This window comes from Pelodiscus sinensis, chromosome 7, assembly GCF_049634645.1.
Source record: "Pelodiscus sinensis isolate JC-2024 chromosome 7, ASM4963464v1, whole genome shotgun sequence".
Lineage (NCBI taxonomy): Eukaryota > Metazoa > Chordata > Testudines > Trionychidae > Pelodiscus > Pelodiscus sinensis.
In genome coordinates, this window is record NC_134717.1 from 53897444 (window position 1) to 53914936 (window position 17493).

The 17493-nt window shown below is 39.6% G+C and overlaps 1 protein-coding gene across 1 annotated transcript in view; it reads left to right on the top strand.

The window, feature by feature from the left end:
* Positions 1–17493, top strand: part of COL3A1 (collagen type III alpha 1 chain) — a 74405-nt gene that overhangs the window by 31196 nt on the left and 25716 nt on the right. The window contains exons 6-23 of the mRNA XM_075933792.1: positions 805–867; positions 1763–1816; positions 3157–3210; positions 4312–4365; positions 4522–4575; positions 5243–5296; positions 5848–5892; positions 6153–6206; positions 8746–8790; positions 11885–11938; positions 12828–12926; positions 13087–13131; positions 13252–13350; positions 14193–14246; positions 14402–14509; positions 15760–15813; positions 15914–16012; positions 17381–17434. Coding sequence (XP_075789907.1) covers positions 805–867; positions 1763–1816; positions 3157–3210; positions 4312–4365; positions 4522–4575; positions 5243–5296; positions 5848–5892; positions 6153–6206; positions 8746–8790; positions 11885–11938; positions 12828–12926; positions 13087–13131; positions 13252–13350; positions 14193–14246; positions 14402–14509; positions 15760–15813; positions 15914–16012; positions 17381–17434 — 1143 coding nt within the window. The remainder of the gene's footprint in view (positions 1–804; positions 868–1762; positions 1817–3156; positions 3211–4311; positions 4366–4521; positions 4576–5242; positions 5297–5847; positions 5893–6152; positions 6207–8745; positions 8791–11884; positions 11939–12827; positions 12927–13086; positions 13132–13251; positions 13351–14192; positions 14247–14401; positions 14510–15759; positions 15814–15913; positions 16013–17380; positions 17435–17493) is intronic.

A 17493-nucleotide genomic window follows, 5' to 3' on the forward strand; every position in this document is an offset into this window, starting at 1 on the left:
ATCATATATATATATATATATATTAGAAGCAAGAGGAAGACCAAGGACAGGGTAAGCCCATTGCTCAGTGAGGAGGGGGAAACAGAAACAGGAAAATTGGAAGTGGCAGAGAAATTGGAGAGGGTCCAGAGAAGAGCAACAAGAATGATTAAAGGTCTAGAGAACATGACCTATGAAAAAAGACTGAAAGAATTGGGCTTGTTTAGTTTGCAAAAGAGAAGATTGAGAGGGGACATGATAGGAGTTTTCAGGTATCTAAAAGGGTGTCACAAGGAGGAGGGAGAAAACTTGTTCTTCCTGGCCTCTGAGGATAGAACAAGAAGCAATGGGCTTAAACTTCAGTAAAGGAAGTTTAGGTTGGACATTAGGAAAAAATTCCTAATTGTCAGGGTGGTTTAACACTGGAATAAATTGCCTAGGGTGGTTGTTGAGTCTCCATCTCTGGAGATATTTAAGCATAGGTTAGATAAATGTCTATCAGGGATGGTCTAGATAATGCTGGGTCCTGCCATGAGGGCAGGGGACTGGACTCAATGACCTCTCGAGGTCCCTTCCAGTCCTAGTATTTGTGATTCTCTTTGTGCTGGGTTTCTCTATGATACTAAGGTTTATTTGTTACATTTCTCTCATTATTGATAAGATATTTTCTACACTCTCTACCATATTTAATTGCAGACTTCTGTTCTACAGCAATAGGCAACCATATTGAACTGTCTTTGCTGTCATTCCAGTCCCTGGTTCTGATCCTAATGAGGGTTTTAAATACATTTTGATGTAGTGACTATTTTTATATCAACACTTTAGGGCGGTATGGGAGCTCCTGGCCCACCTGGTGCTCCTGGCCCCATTGGTCAACCAGGCCCACCTGTAAGTAACATTCCTTCTTGTTATGTATCTATTATCCTCTGCACTATACATTCTGTTCTCTCTCCTTGAATTTGGGAATGTTTTCAATCAACAAATCTAGATGTTTTGAATTTTATTAATACATTGTGTTCTTTTATTGGTCTGTATTATTACCTGGGGAGCAAATAAGTCAATATCAGATTCTGCCCTTATTTAGATGCCATGCATTTCCACAGGAGTGGAATTATATGGTATGTAAGCTGACATAGACTATCACCCTTAAAGATGCTTAAATTCTGATTTTAGGGTGTGTCTAAACAGCACTGTAGCTCGAAATAAGATACACAATTTGAGCTATGCAAATTGCGTGTCTTATTTCGATGCTATTTCAAAATTGCTTTTTTTGTCATTTAGTGCTATCTACACAGCGCCAAATTTTGAACTAAAGTGGTATTCCAAAATGTCCTGTACTCCTCGTAGAATGAGGTTTACAAGGACGTTAGAATAGTGAGCCCAAAATAACAGGCTTGCTATGAATACTCAGGATGGCTATTTTGGGATACTCTGGAATCCCAAAATAGCATTGCAGTGTAGACATACCATTACATATTATCCCCAGACTTTTGATTCATACATAAATACAATAGTCCTCCAAAATGAATCTGGAAATTCCAATGCATATATAGCAATATGTTATGGGCTTTGGGTTTTTTAATGTAAATCTCTATGTAATGAAGTAGTTTCAATCAATATTGCACAGGGGCTTATTTTAATTAATTTTTATCATATTTTCTTCTCTCTGATTATTCAGCAATTGTTGTGGGTAGTTATTTATCATGATTGTCAGAGTATTGCAATAAGTAGCAACCTCTTGGGGAAAATAGTGTTTGTTCAACTGTCTTCTTCTACATGTTAGGGTTCTCATGGATATCAAGGTTCCCCTGGTGAGCCTGGACAGCCTGGCCCTGCTGTAAGTATCACTTTATATTACTATACACTTAAAATCATCTTATTGCAGGCTTTCCAGAGGTATATGACCACCCTGCCTGATGAAGGATGTTAGGATTGATGCCTTAAAAAATAAATTGGTACAAGGAATATAGTGCATCTTTATTAGTAAAGTCTGTACAACTCTATTTGTTCAATCTTTTTAAAAAAGAAACAAGTCACATCAGACTTCTCAGGAGAATGGTAATAATCCATAACAAATACATGCAGAAAAAACACTTTGTTTCTGATCCAAATCCATTGAAGCCAATGAGAATCCTTCTATTGACTTCAATAGGTTTTGGATCAGGCTTTGTGAAAAGAAGACCCACAGAGAAACAATTTTTCTGCAAATATTCAGTATGGACCAAACTCAGTTATTTGATGCATTAATCATTAGGGATGAGCAGTATGTCATGCAAATAGTTTTTGTTCATAAAAATAGAGAAAATTTTGGAAACAGAAAAATTGAATCCATTGCAGATTCCCCTTTTCATTGCTGATGAAATCTCTCCCCTATTTACCTGAGGTTTATCTGTTAATTCACACATTCAGATACAAATCAACATGTGGCCTTTAACTGGTTACTGCATTTCATAGGCCTATCACAAATAATAATGGGAAGAACTTATCTAAGATGGATTTAACATTTATGTAATAGTTGAAACCCCGTCAGCTGAATACTAGATAAGACAAACACATAGGTGGGATTGAACAGAAGTATGAAAACAATGATTTCATACAGGGTGGTACTGGTAAATGGCCCTCTCGCTGTGTTGAGTCCCGTGGAAATATTTACACTTAAGGATCTGGCCCAATAATATTTTTAATTCTCAAAAGTGAAATCCAGTTCCAGTGAGATTAGATATTAAGCATTAAACTATTTGAAGGTTTAGAGTGGAAATGCCCCAATATCTCTAGGTTGCCTGTGTAGCTGCAATGCATTTCCTCCTTGGCTACTGTTCCAACTCATGGGCAGCAAGTTTCTGGTTCCTGGATCAACATAGTTACAAATGTACGGCCTTTTAAGTACAATTCTATGGACTATGACCCTCTAGTCCTGCTTTTAAACCTTCTGACTAATTTGGAGCCAAGGAAAGGTGCAGTCCAAAGAGTGCAGTTTAGTGCAAATGCCCCCTTGACCAATACAGTCATGAGATGCAGCATGCCTTGGGCCAGACCTCTATACTAGGTGGATTTAACCCTAAATGACTACCCACTGTATTTACCAAGCCTATGTATTCAGCAGTGTGACTATTTCAATTTTAATACAATATTTGTTTGTAAAGGATGGAAGGAAATTCATCTGTATTTTGGTTTCAGGGACCTCCCGGACCTTCAGGATTAGTAGGCCCAGCTGGTCCCCCAGGAAAAGATGTAAGTTTAGTATTACAGTATGTGATGAGGGAGGATCAAAATTACTGCACAGTTTTATTAAAGCACTGTCCATTAGTAACACTCTAGTTAATTCTTTCAGGCTATCACCAGTAAAGTCTGAATTTTTCATGCAAAAATTTGCTCTCTTAAGACTCAATGTGATATGTCTCTGTTCCAAAGGAATTGTAATAATCTCAGGCTCCTTATACATCACAAAAAAGTGAGGCCAGGGCTGAGTTGCTGACTTGACAGTTGTTCTGAATTTCTTTGCATTCGCCAGTTTTACTTGTGAACTGTAGATCCTTTTATCATTTGTGTGTTAACAGTTCAGAGCATCTGTCCTTCAATTATAGTTCCAAAAATATGTGTTTGTTTGGGGGTTGATCATTTCCCTCTGAGAATGCTAATGAGATAAATTATGTTGTTTTTCTAGATCCTAGAAGGAAGTGTTTCATATTTGTCACCTCTATTTTATTTATAGATCTTACCAACTTGGCACCTGGTGCCGAACTCATTAAGCCCAGTGCAGTCAATTGAAGACTCCCATTAAGTTTAATAGGTTTTGGATCAAGTCATAAATAGGCTCAAGTGATAAATATAAGATGGAGCTTACTTTTGATATGTAGCTAATATCTTGTTCTGAGCCACATTCAATTTGAATCTTTGGGTCCTATGGTCATGAATGACCAAATACTGGCTCATAAAACTCAATAGGCTATTGTACAGAGAGTCACATTCAGTCAATACAATTTTGGGGCCTTTGACTGTTTCTCCATGTTTAGTAAATATTAAAGACATCATGATGCTTTTGTGATGCTCCCATTTGCTCCAAGATTAGCCTGGCTAATGCTGGAAGTTACTCTATGTTCACCAAAACATTTGATGAGAATGGATCAGGAGCTGTGAAGTGCTTCTAATGTTAAGACAAATGTGTGCTGTGAGAAAATGTTCACTCTGGCATAAACTGATGTGACCCCCTCTACCTATTGACTTCAATAAGAGTTGCACTAGCTTAGTCCAAGGTCTGTTTAGTCCTGTATTGCTAGCTCTTTGCCATGAACTGAAGCAGCAACAGAGCAAAACCATATATTCTATCCACAGGGAGAATCTGGAAGACCAGGCAGACCTGGTGAGCGTGGATTACCTGGGGCACAGGTAAGACAGATCTCTTCTTGAATGAAAAACAAACTTGTTATTGATTTTGCATTTTGTTAACTATACCACTAGACTGACTATGCTATTTAATGTATATTAGATTATGTGCTTCATTATGTTTGTAATTTACATATTATTTTATGCTTACATGTTTAGGGCCTCAAAGGACCCCCTGGTATGCCTGGATTCAATGGAATGAAAGGTCACAGAGTAAGTATTGTTGTAAGAGTATTTTGGGGTGAATTTCTCTGACTCATTATACAATTGGCACAAGCAATCTGCTTTGCAGAACTGAATGTCACAATTGGCTCTTATCTCAGTAATGGGCCTTTTGAGAAGCTAAGCTCCTGGCCATAAACATCCTGCATTCTGGGAAAGTTCTGATCTCAATTCAAAATGTGTCCCTTTGTCCCAACTCTACTTTTCTCTGTTTGTTTCACCATTGAATTACCACTAATCCCGACAAAAAGAAATAACCTGGAATTTATTCTTAGCTAAGAGCCAAATTTTGATCCCAATATTTACCTTGTTGAGCGGTTACCCTCATGAACAGATCTGCTGAAATCAATAGGCCCGCTCATGGCACTAAACTCTCACCAGTGTGATAAGGAGTTCACCATCTCTTCCTAAGTAGGCACTGATCATCTTACACAGTATTATGTTTCTGTAATATCTTAAAACAGGATTTGTTAATGCTATTTTGATTTTCTATTGTATCATTATTTGAACAAATATAAGCCATGACCATATAATGTAAGATATGATATGAGCTTTTCAGGTTATTAAAAAAAGGATGCACTTGAAGTTTAATAATGATCAAAGCTAATCAGGTTTTCAAGAGTGCAAATGAGATGTATGTTATTTTTGTATTCCCTAGGGCTTCGATGGACGAGATGGTGCCAAAGGTGATGCTGGTGCTCCTGGTCCAAAGGTAAAGTAACTTTGTTGAAGTCTCTATAAAATATGTAATTTTATTCTGAATCCATTGTATAACTGTATGTTGTGTATTTACTTCTATTAAACCACTTAAACTCTTTGATTCCTAGATGATCATGTCCTTATAAGTAATCAGTTACTCTTGGCAAGTTTGTTGTTTGCAATTGCAGCACATTTCTTCTGATTTTATAACAGTAACTGACAGAAAAGATGGAAAGTCCCATGACTGAAGACTGTGTGCAACTTTATTACTTTAAAAAGATGCCGTAGTGATACACTTCAGACCTAATTCACCTCTGTGTTATCCTCTTTAATGCCAGAATAACTCAGTTGATTTTAATGAAATGACAGCCATGTAAAACTGAACACAATAATAGATCTGGCCCAAGTCTTTCTGTTTTAATATTTTGTGTCTGAAATTCTTAATATTTCTCAGTCCCCATTGGCTTAAGTAGGAGTCCAAGACATTCAGTACCTAACAGGTGTTTAGCAGTTCAAAGGCCACTAATGCACTAATCAAAATCTGATACTCTCTTTATATCACAGGGTGAAAATGGTCTTCCTGGGGAAAATGGAACACCCGGGGCAATGGTAATTGTTTACTATCATTTAATTACAAGTTACTATAATTGATACTTTTTCTGCTTAGTATTTCCGACTATCTTAAGCTGCCTTCTGACTTTATTCTCTAAGAGTTTGATTCTACCACTCTTCACACATATGTTGCATACTACTTACCCATGCAGAGTCCCACTGAAACATTTCTAAGCAAAATAGTTTTTCTTCTTGTTGTTTGTTACATGGTGTCTTTGCAAGTTCATCTCCCAAATTAATAATACTTTTTTCTTTAGGGTCCAAGAGGTCCATCAGGTGAAAGAGGGAGACCTGGATCTCCGGGTACTTCTGTAAGTAATTGGTACAAAACTACACAATTGTTACTGTATCTGTTGCATGATACAGCAGGCATTCATCATGCTTTGTAGAAAAGCTCGCTGAGCTTATGGTGTAAGTTCACAGCAAATAGTGCATAGGAAGATATGGCAAAATATAGAGTGTTTGCAAATTCATGAAAATTTAGTAGCCAAAGACCAAAGATTGTACTAAAGGTCATATAGATTCATTACATACTATTTGTCCTTGATGTGTCCTTTATTCTATATGCTAATATATTAAACTTTGGGGGCATAAGTTCATGTACTGCATGACATCAACTGCTGTCTTAGGGTATGTCTATACTACAAAGTTAGTTGGAACTAACGGACGTTAGTTCGAACTAACTTTCATAGGCGCTACACTAGCGCTCCATTAGTTCGAATTTAATTCGAACTAACGGAGCGCTTAGTTCGAACTAGGTAATCCTCATTCCAAAAGGATTAAGCCCAGTTCGAACTAGCTAGTTCAAATTAAGGGGTGTGTAGCCCCCTAATTCGAACTAGTGGGAGGCTAGCCCTCCCCAGGTTTCCCTGGTGGCCACTCTGGCCAACACCAGGGAAACTCTATGCCTCCCTCCCGGCCCCGGACCCCTTAAAGGGGCACGGGCTGGCTACGGTGCCCGTGCCAGGTGCAAGCCTGCCAGCACCCAGCCAGCAGACCCTGCACCTGGCACAGATCGAGCCACCCACCCGATGCCCCCCAGCCCTCCCCCTCTTCCCGGGACCAGGCTGGCGGCTCCCGGGAGCTTGCCCGGGACCACAAGAGGCGGGCACCTGCCTGGGCTAGTGTGGACATCGTGGACCTTGTCCACGATCTCCGCACTAGGCACAGGAAAGCTGCCAGCCTGGCCACCCAGGAGCAGGTGTGCAAGAGAATCAAGGGGGTCCACTGAGACCCCCGACCCTGAGCCCTGAGCTTACAACGGCCGTCCTGGGTCAGACCAAAGGTCCATCTAGCCCAGTAGCCTGTCTGCCGACAGCGGCCAGCCCTAGGGACCCTGGAGGGGATGGACCGAAGACAGTGACCAAGCCATTTGTCTCGTGCCATCCCTCTCCAGCCTTCCACAAACCTTGGGCAGGGACACCACTCCTATCCCCTGGCTAATAGCACTCCATGGACCCAACCTCCATGACTTGATCTCACTTCCCTTTAAACTCTGTTCCAGTTCTAGCCTTCACAGCCTCCTGCAGCAAGGAGTTCCACAGGTTGACTCTTTGCTTTGTGAAGAACAACTTTCTGTTACTAGTTTGAAGCCTGCTACCCATTCCTTTCCTTTGGTGTCCTCTAGTCCTTCTTTATGGGAACTAATGAAGAACTTTTCTGTATGCACCGTCTCCACCCAACTCCTGCTTTTAGAGGCCTCTATCCTGTCCCCCCTCTGTCTCCTCTTTTCTAAGCTGAAAAGTCCCAGTCTCTTTAGCCTCTCTTCATATGGGACCTGTTCCCAACCCCTGATCATTTTAGTTGCCCTCCCCTCTCCCAGCCTCTCTCTTCCCCTCTCCCACATCCTTTTCCCAGTCTTCCCCAGTTTTGTTCAATAAAGACAGATTCCATTTTGGAAGACATGTTCTCTTTATTTTGTATATCAGGAAGGGGGGCTAGGGAAGGGTAAGTGGAAGGAGGTGAGGGAGGAATGGGTCACAAGCCCCCGATGGGGAGGACTGGGCTGGCTCTGCGGGCTTCTGGGGGTGGAACCTCTCCTGCAGCCCCCCAATTGCCCCTCTCCCCAGATGGCAGCCTGCGGCAAATGCAGCCGTGCTGATGGCCGAGTTCTGTGATGTGCCCAGTGTAGGCACTTAGGGCACTCCAAGCCAGGACTGCTTTGCAAACGGGGCACCCATGAGAACTGTCTGTCCGGGGTGGGGGTCGGGACCCTTTAAGCACAGCCCTCGGCTAGCCTGAGACAGCATCTCCACGCTCTAAGTCCTCCTCTGATGCCCTGCCGGCACTGCTTCCGGCCATCCTTAAGCCCGGTTCAGGGTCCACTTAATGTGGACATGCTAGTTCGAATTAGCAAAACGCTAATTCAAACTAGTTTTTAGTTCTAGACGCGTTAGTTCGAATTAGCTTAGTTCGAATTAACTAATTCGAACTAAGTTAGTTTGAATTAGCGATGTAGTGTAGACATACCCTAATTTATTTAATCCGAAGTACAGATCACATACATTATGTAGTGCTTTATTAAGCATGATTACTATGCATTAAAGCATTGTTGGTGTCTTTTATATACCACTATCTTTATCATTACAGTAGAGTGCATGCATAATTGATAGACACCTTTTGAATATTATATAAATTCACTGAGATCCATTATATAAATCCATATATATATATATATATATATAGGCATCCATAGTTGAGAAATTGTCTGTGTCTTAATGAAATATATTGGAATGTATAGTGACACAGAAAAATGGTTTGAAATCATTACCATTGTCCAGAATCAAAGTGCTTGGCTTTTCAGTCTCAAAGAGAATATTTGGTATGTGATATGTTGTATTCTTTTGGTAGGGTGCCCGTGGTAATGATGGTACTCCGGGAACAGCTGGACAACCTGTAAGAAACTTAATTATTGTTTTCCTTTGGCTATTGTGTTGCTTAACTATTTTTCTTTTGCCCACATGCCTGATGTACTACAACACCCATTAATTGGACTAGAGATGTTAAATTTAGGTTAATCAACTAATAGACCCCAGGAGCTAACCCCACTACAGCTCTGCCTTTTAAATGTATTAAGAACCTGCTGGCTCTTAATACACTGCACCATTTTTTCAAGATAATTAATATTATTTCAAATTACAAGATGAGCATCTACATAGTCATTCCACTATTTTGAAATAATTTTAAAATAACAGTTGGCTTATTCCAAAATCTGTAAACCTCATTCTACGAGGAATAATGCCTATTCCAAAATAACTACTTTGAAATAAGGTGTGTGTAGACACTCCATTGCTGCTATTTCAAAATAGGCTCTCACCAAGGCCATTTTAAATTATTCCTCCCCAGTGCCTCCTGGGGATCTAAATTGAGATAGCACGTCTACATTCAGGAAGCCTGCCTCAGGCTAATTTTGAGGCTTCCCTGCGGTATAGATGTGCTATTTTGAAATAAGCTATTTCAGAATAATTATTCCAGAATAGTTTATTTTGAAATAAGTGTGCAGTTTAGACATACCCTAAAAAGGCTGGGGCACTGCGGGTGAAACCCAGCATGAGCCAGGAATCAGCTGTCCCAGGTCGCGTGCTAGGTCTCCCTCCCTCCCACCCCGCACTACACTTCTCCTTTTTAAATGTATTAAGAGCTGGCAGGCTCTTAATAAATTTTAAAAGCAGACGTGCAGCAACTGGTACCGGGCGCGAGCCAGGAATCACTGATTCCCAGTTCGTGCCCGATCCCCACTACTCCCCTGACTCCCCTGCTTCCCGCAGAGATGGTGCTGGGGGGAACCAGCTTTAAAGATGGCTCCCCCCATCACCTGCTCTTTCTCCCCTCCTTTGCTGCCTCTGTTATAGACAGCAAGGAGGGAGGAAGTGACCAGTCAAGGGGCTAGTCAATTAGTCAGCTACATTCCTAAATTGGACATGGTTTTTTTTACAAGTTGGTGTTTTATGCAGTTACACTTTTCAATAACTTTGTGCTAGTTGTTATGATTGAAACATAAAACACTTATTTTGATGAAGAATAAAAAGAAAATAAGAGAAACCGTGGTCCTGTGAATCCAAAGGGTGTGTATTTTCAAACTTTTCTCTAATTATTTACACATGAAGACAATGGAAACTCTTTATATAGGTCAGATATTTAATGATTTCATCATATAAGTCACTCAGCTATAGGGCTAGACCTTGATGTCAAGCTGTCTAGAGTTGCTCATGAGTAAGCATGCCAACGTTAGGACTATCGAGGTACAGGCACAAATCCCAAACTGACTGTGTGTTCTATAATTAGATTTCATCACCCAAGTAACAAGTGTGAACTCTGCTCTATCTTGCCTTTGTAATAAATTATCCTGACACCAAAAATCACAACAATATTCAGGTTACTTCCAGTCCCAAAGGATCAATCACTTACTTCAGGTCAATTGTACCTCAGATCTCAAACCAAAGACAATGCTTGTAGCCTATAATACTAACTAAAGAGTTATTCACTAAGAAAAGAAATCAGATCATTATTTACAAGGTTAAAGCAGGTAAACTGACACACACAAATGAGATAGAGTCATAGGGTATGTCTAGACTACCGGGTTTTGTCGACAGAAGTTTTGTCGACAGTATCTGCCGACAAAGGGTGTGTCTAGACTACTGAGTTTTGTCGACAAAAGTCCACTTTTGTCGACAAAACTATACCAGCGTCTACACTACCACTGAGTTCTGTCAACATAACGTCGACAGAACTCAGCAGTTTTGTCGACACTGGTATACCTCATTTTACGAGGCATAACACCATCTGTCGACAGAGTTCTGTCAACAGAAGGTGTTATTGCCTGTAGGGTTGCGTCTAGACTACAGGGTTCTGTCGACAAAGCAGCTTGCTTTGTCAACAGAACTCAATGTGTCTGGACGCTCTTTGTCGACAGAAGTTTTGTCGACAGATACTGTCGACAAAACTTCTGTCGACAAAACCCGGTAGTCTAGACGTACCCAAAGAGCATCCAGACACATTGAGTTCTGTCGACAAAGCAAGCTGCTTTGTCGACAGAACCCTGTAGTCTAGACGCAACCCTACAGGCAATAACCCCTTCTGTCGACAGAACTCTGTCGACAGAAGGTGTTATGCCTCGTAAAATGAGGTATACCAGTGTCGACAAAACTTCTGAGTTCTGTCGACGTTATGTAGACAGAACTCAGCGGTAGTGTAGACGCTGGTATAGTTTTGTCGACAAAAGTCCATTTTTGTCGACAAAACTCAGTAGTCTAGACACACCCATAGATTCCAAAAGATAATAGTGGCTACTAAAACATGCAAGCTTTGCGTGTCCTTTAGGGCTAGCCCAAGTCAAGCAGTTGGGGATCCCTCACTTATGCTTAGAAATATTGCCTTCTCCAAATTCCAGCTAGCATCATGATATAGTTCTTTCTTGTCAAGCATTTTTATTCCCTTCCCCTCAAGATGATAGGATGAATTCACATGCAAGCCCCTTTTCATCAATGAGGGGGAGAGCAATCAACGAAGTCTTTGTCCTTTCCTGTTTCCCAATGGATTCTTTTTTTTCAATGGGGCAAATAAACTATGAGGTTGCCCAAGTCATAAAAATGATAAGGTAGCCCAACATTTTTATTTTTCTACTTAGAAATTGTAGTAGTCCTCTTTTCCCTCTCACGTGCTTTCATTCAGTCATCTGTTAAAATATTTTATGCTATTTCATCTCCATAGTCATATTTTTCAAATTGATTTTTTTCAGTTACAAAAACATCCACATCGGATTGACTCTGTACATTGAACAGGGATGGCTAAAGTATAGGTGTGATATTATAAAAGCAGCCATGTTCCATCTTCTAGAGTCTGACTCATATGTCTTGATATTTTGCCAGATGTTTCTTTGTTCTCAACAGGGAAAAAAAAACCCTCTTACAGTCGGGTTTATTTTCAAATTAAGATTTATTCCATATGGCCTTCACCTTTTGTAATAATAACTTTGCCTTCTTTATTTAAGGGTCCCCCTGGCCCTCCCGGAACTGCAGGATTTCCAGGCTCTCCAGGTGCTAAGGTATCTATTTGAAGATCTATTTTACCATATAACATATGCCAACATAAAAACCTAAGATATACTGATGTATGTTTTTCAATAAATGATTTCTCACTGTCTGGCTGCTGTCCCATTTTCATACACAGAATTAGGCAAATCATGCTCAGGTCACTCTCCCAAGCACTCCCATTGCAACCAGTGCATGGGAAAGCAGTGAGGATTTGGCGTAAGGCCTGTAATAACTCTCACTTCTGCATAGGTTTTGGAAGTTTCTCCGCGATGACTCCTCCTTAAGTTTCATGGCAGATTGTCATCCAGCAGCACTACTTAATTTGTGTGTCACTCACTGTAACTTGAAGCCCACACCTGTGCATGCCATTGTTCTTGTTTGTTTACCCTTCTCCTTTTTCATTTGGCTCTCCTTCTCAGCACTGTCTCTCTGCTCTTCCATGTCAGATATGACAATTGGGTGGTCTTTGTTTATTTCCTTTCCTACATTAAAAGGATTAAATTTCAGTCTTGTTCCTGTAAGGAACAGTGTAAGGTGCAGGACAATGGGGCTTTGGCAGCTTGGTAAAGGGACTCTGAGGCATTCTGCTTGCACAGGAAAAAGGCAGACACAATGCCTTATAGAGCATGAGGAGGAATGTATTTCCTGGTATTCTTTGTATTGTCTAGTATATCAGCATGTGCTCCCCAGCACATATTGCGAAGCCCTAGTTAGCTGTGTTCCCCTGCGTCAGTGACCTGCCCCCTTTTTTGCTCAGGATATGCTAGTGTCAGCATTCTGGCTGGGTCCAGCAATGGTTCACTGACTGAGGAAGAGATAATAAGGCTAAAATATTAATATTATCCATTGAGAGAAATACTCAAATGCATTCAATTTGCTCTTATTCTGTCATCTTTATAGGGTGAAGCAGGTGCTTCTGGTTCCCCAGGCTCTGATGGTACCCCTGGACAAAGAGGAGAACCTGGTCCAGCAGGTCATGCTGGTGCAGCTGGTACTCCTGTAAGTAAGCAACACCATATAAGTCCTTGGAAATAGTGTGCTGGTTTATACAAAAATATTGTTATTACTACTGCCATACAAACTGATGTTTGCACAGTGCTATGGAAATTTTGGATTTAAGGGCCTGTACTAGCACAGATTAATCATTTATTCTTTTCAGGGCAATCCTGGAAGAGATGGAAACCCAGGAAGTAAAGGTGAAACGGTAAGAATCCCACTAAATTGGCATTTTTTCCTATGTTACTGATTGGGGTGACAGTTCAGATTATGCAGCGTTCAGCAATAACATATTTTGTTCATATTAGTGTCCTTCCATCCCAAACAGGGCCCTTCTGGCATTCCTGGTGCTCCTGGATTGAGTGGAGCCCGTGGCCCTCCTGGTCCCCCAGGGACTAATGGAATTCCTGGACAAAGAGGCGGATCAGTGAGTCACCAACATTATTCTTTTTATTACTACAAGCAAACAAGGGAATACATTTCCCCTGTCACCAGTGCAAATGCTTTAACACCTGTGGGGTTGCAAAGGTATATATAATAGAAAAATATGGCTATGGGGGTTCTCTTAGAAACCTTCAGATGTTTCCTATGTATTTCCCTATGCTATTGTCTATTATAATTAGCCAACCAAAAATATGAAAAAGCACACCAAAGCAAACATTTTGGTAATAGTATAATACTGCAAAGCCATGACCCATACTAAAATAGCAGGTTTTGTCTACCAGAAATATTCCAAGTATTGAAACTTATTGACCTAGTTATTTCTCATTTTGGGTTGTAGGAGGATGTGTCTAGATGGTAGCTTGAATTTGGAGTCACACCGTTCATCCATTTCTAAGTGTTACAGATCAACATTTTCATCTTTTTTTTTAATTTCTAAATTACCTTGGGCCTGCTTCTTTGAAACCCATCAATGTATCTGGTAGAATTACTCCATAATTCTTTAAACATTAATCAGGGGAAATCCCATTGACATCAATCAAACTGACATTAAATTTGTGGAGTTCCAAAAACAGAATATAACCTAAGAGCTGTCCTAAGGGAAGCACCCATTGGAATAAGGGTGTACAGGGTCATGTCTTGTCTCTTTTATAGGACCAGCTCCAGCAGCAGACTGCAACCTCTGTTTGATGCCTCTAAACAGATAAACCATCAAAATGAGCTGATAACTGAAATACTGATAGATACATTTTTTATTATTATGTAATAAACTCTACTGCAATATTCTGTTGTTATGTGGAAGTGGTAATGGAAGTGTGTTCTGTTTAGGGTGAACCTGGTAAGAATGGTGCAAAGGGAGAGCCAGGCCCACGAGGAGAACGTGTAAGTGATTTTCTAAATATTCTAATTTATTTAATGTATCGTCATGTTTTATAAGATTATTAATAACAGGCCAAATGCCGTCCTCATCCCAGGCAAAACCGATCCACTGAGCATAATACACAATATGTTTTGACTTGTTCCTGCTTTGTCACTAGGGTGAAAATGGAACTCCGGGTGCTGCTGGACCTCCTGGTGAAGAAGGCAAAAAGGGTGCTAATGGTGAGCCAGGCACAAATGGTGTCCCTGGAACACCAGGAGAAAGGGTGAGCCTCTCCAAGACACTACACTGGATCATTCAGACACATTTTGCATACCATTTACCAAACCCTGGGATTCAAACTTTAAGAGAAGATTGAATTTAAAAGATATAGAATCAAACTTGCAGTATGTGAACATCCCACATACTAGAAAAATTTAGACCCAGATCCTAATCTAGATCTGCTTGGGTCTTTCTTTACTTTAAAATACATTCATGCTATTCTCCTTTTGAGAACTAAAGAGTTATTAATCTTGAAAAACTGATGTTCTTACCAAGATTTTGAATGGAATAAGAACACAAGATAACAGAAAAGTATAATATATATTAATGACTCCAAATACAATCCATCTGCAACTTGTGAAATGATATTCCATCAGTTAAATTGATGTCCAGGGGATCAAATGATCATGACAAAGTTTCAGTTCTTTAAAAGTGAAATTAAAGCTAATTCATCCATATTCAGGATAATTAGCTAAGTCTTCTGTCAACAGTCTTTTAACAATTAGATGCTACTGCTTTGCATAGAGTTTTATCATGGATTAATTATTGAAATAAATTGTTCCAGCATAATCAACAATAACAGCCTGCTGTTAATTTTAATTTCCTGTTCTTGCCTAAAACAAATTAGAATTGAGATTGATTCAATTCAGAATCACTTTAGAAAATTGTGATGAAACCAAAGATGCACAGTAAACAAAATAGGATGATGTTGAATGCATGAGTGAACTGCAAATGGAAAGTTTCTTAAAACAATGCAGATAATAGTAACTAATGTCATCAAAACATTGCAATCTTGCGGTTGTTTTAATGATACAGAGGAAAATAATTTTTCAAAGCTGAAAATATGTTAGATAATTTTTAACATGAATTTAAGAAAATCCTAGAAAATAGGGCCCAAATCAATATCTTGTGAAGTCATTTGAAGAACTCCCTTTGACTTCGGTGGACATTGGATGAGACCCAAAGTGTGCTCTGCTTATAGAAAAAAGATATTGAATCTGTAGAGTCAGAATGTAATGTCATGTCCATGGATCTCCTTCCCCAAATATCACTAAAATATGGGTAAATGTGACTGGTTGCGTAGCATCAAAGTTCATTGTTACAACATTTTAAAATATTTGGATCTATTTCTGTGAACAAAATGTTGCATGTGTTCTTTCAAAAAAACAGCAGATGTTTTTGAGAGCCTCTGTTACATAAGTAGACTTGTTATTTGACCCACAGGACTAAAATGTCTACTCTCTTGGTTGGCAGGGTCTGCCAGGTTTCCGTGGCCCAGCTGGCAGTAATGGACTTCCAGGAGAAAAGGTACATGTTTTCCTAATGTCATAAAATGCATTATAATAATGATAATTGTTATAGCTGTATTTACTTATTTTGAATTTTCAATGCCCTTTAAAAAATTAAGGGTGTTCCAGGGGAACGTGGTGGTCCAGGCATTTCAGGTCCAAGAGGAGCTCCGGGAGAACCTGGACGTGATGGTGGCCCTGGTCTTCCAGGAATGAGAGTAAGAGAATTATTTTCATGTGGTATTAAGATAATTTGACTTGAGAGTACAGGTGACTGAGCTGGTTTGATACAGCAACCAGAGCCAAGGTTCCAATAAGACCATACCTTTATGGAGCTTTTCAATCCATGTCAATATATATTTTATGTATTTCATTAATTATATTTAATTTTACATCCTGTGTGCTTTGTGGCTGAGGTAAAAAAAAATAGAACTTTACTAGACGTGCAAAATTATTTTAAGGAAGCTCCTTTCTGTGGGATTTCAATGCCAAGTGTTCAAGTCCAAGAGAATTAAACTGACTGAATCAGTTTTGGATCACTATTCAGACTTCCGCATGCTTAGCTAACCGTTTGACTCTTCAACTGTTTGTCCACCATATCTGAATTTCTATTAGCTCAAAATTGTATCAGTGCATTTTGGTGATTTTCAAAGCAACGAGTCAAAACCTCTACTCAGTGCATTAGGGAGGGTCTGAAGCTCTATATTACATACTTAGGGTTGTAGTAGCCTCCAAAGTTGTTGTGGAGCCCTTCCACAGAAGTATATTTGATCAGTGGAACATATAATACCATATCAGCCAGCACTGACCACCCCCATTCACACAACATATCTCCATAGTTGGGAGCAGGAATACTATACAAAGCTATACTGTGTATGATTGTGGAGGTACCAAGTGCTCAGGTTCTACCATGGTTTTTATAGGATTTGGCTCTATATAAACTTTTTCCATTGGATAATTTTATTTTAATTTTATATAAAATACATAATTTGAAAATTTTTTCTATTATGAAGCCTTAGCATTTGAGGGTGGGAGCAAATGTGCTATTTGGCATTGAGCATATAATATTTGATGCCTGTAAACTCAAAGAGAAGCTGTAATAAATTAGGCTTAAAATGCAGAAAAGTGTAAGTTCTATACTGAGAATTAGTGGGTAAAGTCAGCAACCACTTATGCATTATTACATTTTACGCACAGGAAAGTAGTTTTTATTGGAAATCAATGTGGCTTTCAGACAAACAATGTGACAAACACATGTCATATTTTCTGGTAGCTTAAATGAAGAGCAAAGCCCAAGTTCCTAAGAAGGCACTATTAAATGTAGTTATTTGTAAACAATTGGGGACTTAATGAAAATGCTTATATTACCTACTTTAGAGTATAATCATTTGCTTTCTGGTGCCTTCCTTCCCATTATTGAATCCCACAGAATGAGCTGAATCCTTATTAAATGGATTATTGATCAGCTTGTCCCTTGTAAATCCAATGGATTTCTTTAGTAAGCCTGAAATGGGTTTGTAAAACTAACCATAGATAATGGTGCTGCTAGACAATAAAAATTGACTCATCTTTTTCTGCATATCCAGGGTTTGACAGGAAGTCCAGGAAGTCCAGGAAATGACGGAAAACCCGGCCCTTCAGTATGTACATTGCACAAATATTATATGAGGGAACATGCCCTGGACTGGGCTTTGATCTC